This window comes from Manacus vitellinus, unplaced genomic scaffold, assembly GCF_001715985.3.
Source record: "Manacus vitellinus isolate BGI_N305 unplaced genomic scaffold, ASM171598v3 scaffold_60_pilon, whole genome shotgun sequence".
NCBI lineage: Eukaryota > Metazoa > Chordata > Aves > Passeriformes > Pipridae > Manacus > Manacus vitellinus.
Genome location: NW_021940687.1, coordinates 3,053,829 through 3,062,550, shown reverse-complemented (window position 1 = coordinate 3,062,550; position 8,722 = coordinate 3,053,829). Strand labels below are relative to the sequence as shown.

The following is an 8,722-nucleotide window of genomic DNA, read 5'->3' as shown; positions in this document are numbered from 1 at the left end:
ATAATATATATTATATATCGTAGATTTTTATTTATTATATTTACATAGATTTTAATTTTATATATATAACATATTTTTCCTAGAGGCTTTGCCCCCTGCAGCTGGATATTGCCCACAGCCAGAGGAGAATAAAAGAGCCCAACAGCCTAGAAAAAGAATAAATGTTATATATATATAAATCGTTATAAATCTATATCAATAGATATAAATTTTACATATATAACATTTATTATATGTAATATATTTTATATTTAACATTTTTGTAGGTAACATACTATATAATGTACATTTTACATAATATATAATATAATACATAGTATATATTATATATAGAACATCTATATAAGCATATATGTTATGTATATGTAAATATATAGAATTTTTATATAGGTATATAATTCATGTACTTTATATATAATATATATAAATATATATTTATATGTATAATTTATAAAAAATTATTTACAGCTCTCTGTGGTGTCTCTTCCCACCATCAGCAACCCAAACCCCCACTCAGATGTGCAGCTTCCAAGAAATCCAGTGGTAACACAGCTGAGAAAGCAATGGATGGGCCCTAAATTCCTGCGAGCCGTTTAATCTTCCACATGACTTCCCCAAGCTGCCCTGCAGCCTGGACTTCACCTCCTCTGTCAGTCCTGGCTTGAAGCAAGGTCTGGTTTTCCTCTCAGAAGGAGCAGGATACACACCAGGCAGCTTCTCCTCACGTGGGTCTTGGGGGAAAGATCCACAAACACCTCAAACCTCCACACAGGTCTGGGCACATCAGGCTCCCCAGCCTGTGCTCCCAGCCAACACGTGCTGGCTGTCTGCTCCCTCACTCTGAACTACTGCAGAGCTGGTGGTCACAGCACACTTGCCCCCACAGACCTGCCATATTTCAGCCCATTTTCCAGGAGCAGTATTCCAAAGTGACCCCACTGTTGGCTCTGAGCCTTCCCCCTGCAGGCACGGCCGTCATCTTTGCTCCTCTTTCCGTACACGTTACTTTCCCTTTCTGACTCAGCTCCATATGTGATCCTCCCAGGATCAATTAGCTTTTGCTAATTCACCTCTGCATCATCTCTGGAGGGACCACAGCGGGTTTGTGACTTCACCCTTCCCTCAGCTCTGCTTCCCATCCCCAGGAGGCACCTCACCCTCTGTGCTGCCTCTGCCTGGTACCCCCCAATCCCTCTCAGCTCCTGCTTCCTTTGCAGAATCCTGAGCCCCCTCCCGTCCTTCTGCCTCCCTCCCCAGGCACAGCTTTTTTTACAAACTAGGAGGGGTTTTTTCTTGGTTGTTTTTTTTTTGTTATACCTGTTAATTTGTATTCAGAAAGCCTTAACTCCCAACATGGCCTCTAACACTCCATCCCCTTTTCTCTCCCCGCTCTGATTCGGTCTTTAGACACGTTAATGATGGAAGAGTTTGTGTCCAACCATTGTATTGGTGTTTTCTTGCCAGGAACACCTCATTTTTGTCTCCAAAACTGCCAGAATTTTTGCACAGGCACTACAGATCATCTTCTGGTGTCTTGGTGATCCACGTGGGGCTGGCAGCTGCATCCTCCTGCAATGGCACACCTGGGCACACCTGCTAAATTCTGTGCTGGCTTAACAGTAGCAGTTTCTGCTCTGAGAGGGAGTCTAACTGGCAAATTCCTTTGTACTTAACACTACTATGGTTATTAGGTTTATTTACACCTTTTAAAGAAAAACCTATCTGCTATACTTATTAGGCAAATGCTATGGATTTAAAAACAGCAAATATTTGCTGTAACAAAAAGCATTCCTTGAGAAGCTCTGCCACTCCTCTCATATTTTACTTTAATCAGAATCTATTACTCAAGTGCAGCTGAAAAGCTGATTGATGGGAATCTTGACATGTATTTTACTTACATGTATTTTTGCCCCTTGCAATATTTTTTCTCATTTGTTCAAAAGATGAGAGAGTAGGTTTAGATTGAATGTTAGAAGGAAGTTCTTCCCTGTGAGGGTGGGGAGGCCCTGGCACAGGTTGACCAGAGAAGCTGTGGCTGCTCCATCCATGGAAGTGTCCAAGGCCAGGCTGGACAGGGCTTGGAGCAACCTGAGATAATGGAAGGTGTCCCTGCCCATGACAGGGGGTGGGACTGGATGAGCTTTAAGGTCCCTTCCACCCCAAACCATCCTGTGATTCTGTGATTCCCATTTCCTTCCCCCAGGGTCTGATATCAGGCAGCTTGATTTAACTGAAGGATTCAACCTGTGATTTTCAACTGGTATTATCTGGTGTTTAAAAAAAGAAAAAGTGAGTTTTCAGGAGATTGCCCTGCCACTGAACTCTGGCAATCTGGGATGTTGCCATTCCAAGGGTCAGACTGCAATACAGAATTACCTATGTAAGACAGAGAGAGCCCAGGAACAAATTCAACTCTGGGAATTAAGAATCCCACTCGGAGACAAGTACTACAATGCTGGTCCCAGCACTGATGGGGTTAAACAGCCCAAATCTCTCTTTGATTTTTGCCTTTTCACGTCTCCCCCCAGCAGATGCAGAGCTGACCCCTCTGAGGTAGTGGATGAAGTCCTGGCACAGCCACCGAGGGCAAACAAGAGCCCAGTGTCCAAGCACTTGCCAACCAGTCGTGGGCGAAGTCACAAGACGAGCTCTCTGTAGAATTCCAGGAGAAAGATGCCCAAGGGATCCTGAGGCTGCACTTGGACAGCGGTGAAAGGCCAATTCTGCTGCTGGGAAGCCTCGGCCACACACTGAGCCCACAAAAGGAGTTTTCATTCACGTCCCTCACACACGCACTCCCCCAAATCACCTGCTTTTCCTGACGTACCCGCAGTTCCCAGGGAATAAAATCCTCCACGTGGGAGTTACTGTGGGCCCAATGTGCCACCTAGTGACAACTGCAGACAGCAGCCGAGCGCCTCCGCCGCTCCAGAGCCACTCAGCTTTTCCATTGGGTAATTTCCTTCTCCATTTCCTCGTATTTATCAGCTGTCCTGGCGACTGAATCCAAGTCTTCTAAATATTTGCTTCCAGTCACTATCTTTTCACTGGCTCTCCTCTTCCAAGGGGCTCTTTCCGCTCCTGAAATAGGGTGAGGTTTCTTTTAAACTTTCTAAACTTCAACTCTGATCAACTGTTCAGCCTGGAGAAAAGCAGGCTGGGAAGGGGGGGGCTTCTCCATCTCTACAATTCCCTGACAGGAGAGTGGAGCCAGGTGGGGGTCTGGCTCTGCTCCCAGGGAACAAGGATGAGAGGAAGCAGCCTCACGTTGCACCAGGGGAGGTTTAGGTTGGATATTGGGAAAGATTCTTCATGGAAGGGCTTGTCCAGCCTTGGCACGGCTGCCCAGGGCAGGGGGGCAGTCCCCATCCCTGGAGAGATTTAAAAGCCATGTGGATGTGGCACTTGGGGACGTGGGTTAGTGGTGGCCTTGGACTTGATGGTCTTAGAGGGGCTTTCCAACCTAAATGATTCCATGATTCTAATTTGACCAAAAGCAGCCAATCCCTCCCAGTTATGAGAATGGGAGAGACTATTTCAGCCTTCTCCTGTCCCAGGTATACACAGAATGTCTCTTCACAAATTCATACATAACACATCTGCACAACAAGCTTAAATTTCAGACACTTCAATGACTCCATAATGTTTTTCATACCCTTAATAATCAATCCCTAAGTCAAGAAGTACAAACAGCTCTACAAGAGGCATCACTGGACACAGGCTCTGGGTCAGGAGGGAATAGGAGCCCCAAACTCCACTGCTGACTGTTGTCCCATTACCCACAGCAGTTTTCAGATTTCTGAGATTTTTTCCTCCCCTCTATCTGCTTTGGCTACAGACAACACATCCAAACTGTCTTCTGGGCTGTGGAAGGTGTTTCCAAGCATTAAGGCAAAGGAACTATAACTCATTATGGGACCCTCACACCCCCTAAGATACAAATAGCAGTAGAACAGGATCCATCTGGGAACCTGATGTAATATCCAGTTAGTTTTGCTGGATGGGGGTCAGTCATTCCACATTTCCTCCTCTGAGCAGGTCACAGGGAGAAGTGTCCATGCCTGCAGGTGGCAGCGAGGATGAGGCTGGCACAGAGCAGGGTGGTGAGCAGGGTCAGGGCACACACCAGGTAACTGTGTTCCCTGAGCCCCACAGGAACCTCCAGCACCAATTCCTCCCGTGCCTGCAAGGAAAAACAAATGGATTGTACTCATTTAACAAACGGCTCCTTTTTGCCTGCAACCAGACCCTGATTTAACCAGCCCTTGGCCGAGGCTTCTTCTGGGATTTGAAATCAAAACCAAGATGGGACATCCCCTTTTTAATGCTCAGCAAACACAGTGCCAGCCACTGCTGCACTGCAAAGCTCAGTAAATGGACCTGCTGGCACTTGTATCCCTGTATCTCTGCTCCTACACCCCTGGGGATGTGCAGGGAATACCACGTGGAGGAGAGCAGCTCTCACAGTGAAGTCAGATCAATGAGAAGACAGATTTCCCCAGGGTAAACAACTATTTGGTTTTTTTGTGGATGCAGGAAGCTCCAAAGTGTTTTTGGACAAGAGCTGCAGATATCCCAGGCATCTCCAAGCATCTTAAATATAAGAAGGCACGTGTGTTACAACAACAATGGATTTTTTATTATATAAATCAAGTCTTATTTCTGAATTTCTATGCTACTGCAACCCTTCTGAGCATCAAAGGCAGTTGTTGAACATACTAAAGATCCAACTTCCCTTGGTTTTGAACACAGAATAAGAAATTTCACCTTTCCTTACCCAATCAGATACCAACAAACAAACAGAAGTGGCCTTTTTTTTTAGGATGCTATTCCTTAAATCTTTGCAGTTTTACCCCTCCTTTAGTTATATCATCAAGTAGTTTGTCACTCTGCTATTCCTCTGAAGCACCAACATCGTAAAGACTTTTCTTAATTTGACCAGAGCCAGTTATATCCTTAAATTCCAAGTAAACTAGTAAGGAAAAAAAAAATAGGTGAGAAGAGCAGCCATCCCAAAGGGCCAGAAGAGCCCAGAGTGACTAAGCATGGCAGAGGGGCAGGATGACCCCCACCAAAAACCACTCAGAAAGGAAGAAAGGAGCCTCACACAGGGGGAACCACCCAACTAGTCTTCTACTGATTAATTCCTGTGCTATGGAAGTTGCTAATCACACCGAAAAAAGAGGCAGGAAATGTTAAAAAGAAGCAGAAAGGAGAACTCACGGGTCTGTGTGTTGTGCTGTGCCACTGACAGGGACCGACGTTCTCGGCCAAGCAGGGAGCTCCCACTTCAGCAGGCTCCCAACACTCTGCTGCCAGCTGACCTAGGGAAGGCATCAGTGCATCAGCAGGAGCATGGGGGGATGAAGCAATCTGGCCTGCAAGACTCTGCCAAATAAGGGATCTTTCCCCCAACAACAGCTTGACAGAATCAACTCCCTGGAAGGCAAGCGGTGAAACAGCACTGACAGAAACATGCCAGCTCCCCTGCACGGCCAAAGTGATGCTGGGCAGTCCTTCCTGTGAACTCTGCAACAGTTCCCTTCCTGATACAGCAGGTAGCCAAGAAAGAAGCTCACTTGTGTGGCATCTTGGCCCTTCTGTCTTAACAGGGAAAAGAATTCCTGGTTAGCCTATAGATCCCTCAACTTTACCCATACTTAGAATTTTCCCCAAAGTAAGTAAGTCATTTTTCCATTTCTCTTTCTTGGCCTTCTCTCAGCAAATGCAAGACCTTCCTTCCAACGCTTTACACATTTTCATAATAATAATAAATGTTTTCCTGTTCGTAAGGAGTAAATGTGGCAGAAAAACAGGAAGATTTCAGGCCCCTTTTTTAAAAGAAAAGGCAGTCTTGCCTGTCCCTACCTTTACCCCAGAAAATCACTGCTTAAATGATGCACAAGTGAAGATAAAGGAGTTGAAAACCATTAGTGTGTTTGATTTGGCAGCTGGCAGGAATGATTTTGTGAAGGGACACAAGATTTGCAGCAAAACTATAAGATTTCATTGTTCATATAACTTGAAATATTCATTGTCAGTGGTATCAGGTTCTCGTTTCATCCGAGTTTGAGACTCTGACCATTCTAAGCCTCAGGCACAGTTTCCTACATTCCCCCTTTACACAAAGGGAATGCAGGAACAAAGTGTCAGAAACCATCAGAATACTTTGATTCCTCTAAATAGGCGACAGTGGATATTAAATACACCCTGCACAGCTTCAGCTGCCAAGGGAAACACTGGGAGCATGGTCAGAGCAGGAGGCCTTTGGCAAGCCAGGGCCTGCCGGGATCACAGCAAACACATGGATCGTGACAACTGCCAACAATTCCAGCTGGAAGAACCCAGACAGCACAGGGGTACAATGGCAGCAGCATAACACCAAGAGGTGTGCTGACAATCCATCTGCCTTTGTCCAGGCAGCAGCACCCAGCGAGGAAGACAACGTGGTCTTTATCAGGGCCACACCTTCCCCTCGTGCTCACGCAAGCACCAAGAGCTCCGTGTCCAGCAAAAAAATACAGAGCCAGACTCCAAGCTCTGGATTACCCATGGTTATTCCTCTCTCCCCAGAAAAACATCACGGAGAATCTCACTGTGGCAGCAGCAGAGCAGCACTTCTGGGCTCTCCAGAACGACCGAGGCTTGCTGGCTGCCCTCGGCGGGGCGGTGGTACCGCGCGTGCACGGGCACAGCAGCGCGGAAACAGCGGGAACACCGCGGGTCTGCCTCCAGGGACAGCACCAGGACGAGAGCCGTGGCCAGGTACTCGGGAGCCTCCACATCAGTGACATCAGGAATTAGCACGGCCTGCGAGTGGGAAAGGTACAGGTGTGGCTGTGATCGGAACTGACGCCGGGGGGAAAACAATTCCCCTCATTTTATTTTCTAGCACTGGCCTTGATTTCGTGGTCAGGATGATCAAGCTGGAAATTCTGGCCTTAAGCTGCTCCAAAATACCTTTCTAAGTCCCTCTCCAATGAGTGATTCCTACATGTGAAAAGCTTAGTGTCACTGTGCCTGCAGCCAAACCTGGGAGGCATCAGCTCAACGAGGTGAGTAAGCAAGGCCGGACCTGCACCTCAGGCACCCCAAAGGCAGAAGGTGCCCACAGCCTTTGGATCCATGTTTTAACCAAATTAAGCACCTAAGGAAATTTAAGCCACAGCCTTTGTGCATCTCTATATCCAAAATGTGAAGCAAAGACTGGAAAGTAACACAGAAAGCCAGGATGAAAACAAAGCTGGGAAGCTACTCCATCCAAACACACAGCACACTGCTTACAACTCCCCACCACCTTTCTGGGGGCTACCCTTCCCCCTTCTCAACCCGAGTGCTTTTCCCACAGCTGCTCACCTGGGGCCTAAGCAGAGGAGCAGCAACTCCACCAGACAGTGTATAAGAATATCAGCAGCACACAACACAAAACTGATGCTGATCAAACCAGAGATACAGTGAGATGTCACAAAGACGATTCTGTGTGGCATCTCCTTCCAGGGATTAATCCCCTTGGTGCAACAAGCCAGATGATGAGCAGAGTCAACAACTCCCTGAGTCCTTATCCAGGTCACTGCCAGATCTCCTGGCATTGGGGCTGTTACCTTGGTTAAATTTTGCTGCTGCAGCATCGCCAGCTCATAGGAATCCACGTAGATTCCTGGTGGAAGACGAGTTCTAGCTGCCACTGCACATCCCCCTGCATCCTCCCCAAGCTCCACCTTCACCAGCAGGTCCCTTCAAGCAAAAACAGAAGCAAAACATTTATACCTGCCCTTCAAAAGTTGGCACAAAACCCCTGAGAGACATTTCCCAGATGCACAGAGAAGAGATGCAGCTCTCAGACTGTGCAATTCATTCAGAACACAGTTCCCTCCAAGCCGTGGTCTCCTTCACCCCAACTCCACACCCATGGCCAAAATGAAGTTTCACTTCTTTGTTAACTTCTCAATTACCAACTGTCTCCACAGAGATCTTAGAAAGGGAACTCCAGTGAGGAGTGTTCTCCTCCACTAGAGCTTGTTAATCATTTGATCATGTTAATCCATTCCTGAAACATGCCCATGGTTCAAGAAGTTGATACAACTGTGCCTGAAAAGAGGAGAAGCTTCTTCTCATGTAAAATCAGCCCTGATGTTGTACTGATGGAGGGCTGGGAGAGCACTCACCTGTGAAACCCCTCTTTGAGGAGCTCCTGTGTGACTGTGGTGTCCCGACAGGCTGCCTGCACATCTGAGGTGACACGGAGACAACAGGTTACAGTGTGCACAGAACAGCACAGAGATCACAGCACACTGATCACAGCACTCAAGAGATCACAGCACACACAGAGATCACAGCACAGTGATCACAACACACACAGAGATCACAGCACAGTGATCACAACACACACAGTGATCACACGGGCTGGCAGCTTTAACTAGTGAAGCCATATAATCCATGAATATCTCATCTGCAAAACCTCTCACAGCAGAATTCGACTGTGATCAACAGCAGAAGAGGTTTCTCGGGCCACTGACTGAGATGTGCTTCCCAAATCATGGAATGGTTTGGGTTGGAAGGGACCTTAAAGACCATCTCGTTCCACCCCCTGCCATGGGCAGGGACACCTTCCACTAACCCAAGTTGCTCCAAGCCCTGTCCAACCTGGCCTTGGACACTTCCAGGGATGGGGCACCCACAGCTTCTCTGGGCAACCTGTGCCAGGGACTTCCCACCCTCAAAG

At 47.2% G+C, this 8,722-nt stretch overlaps 1 protein-coding gene across 1 annotated transcript in view; it reads right to left on the bottom strand.

Moving 5' to 3' along the window:
- Nucleotides 1-3,612: 3,612 nt before the first annotated feature.
- Nucleotides 3,613-8,722, bottom strand: part of PIGX (phosphatidylinositol glycan anchor biosynthesis class X) — a 6,639-nt gene continuing 1,529 nt past the window's right edge. Inside the window, 6 exon segments of the mRNA XM_029963673.1 lie at nucleotides 3,613-4,183; nucleotides 5,224-5,324; nucleotides 6,597-6,810; nucleotides 7,602-7,734; nucleotides 8,166-8,291; nucleotides 8,401-8,477. Coding sequence (XP_029819533.1) covers nucleotides 4,040-4,183; nucleotides 5,224-5,324; nucleotides 6,597-6,810; nucleotides 7,602-7,734; nucleotides 8,166-8,291; nucleotides 8,401-8,477 — 795 coding nt within the window. The 3' untranslated portion in view covers nucleotides 3,613-4,039.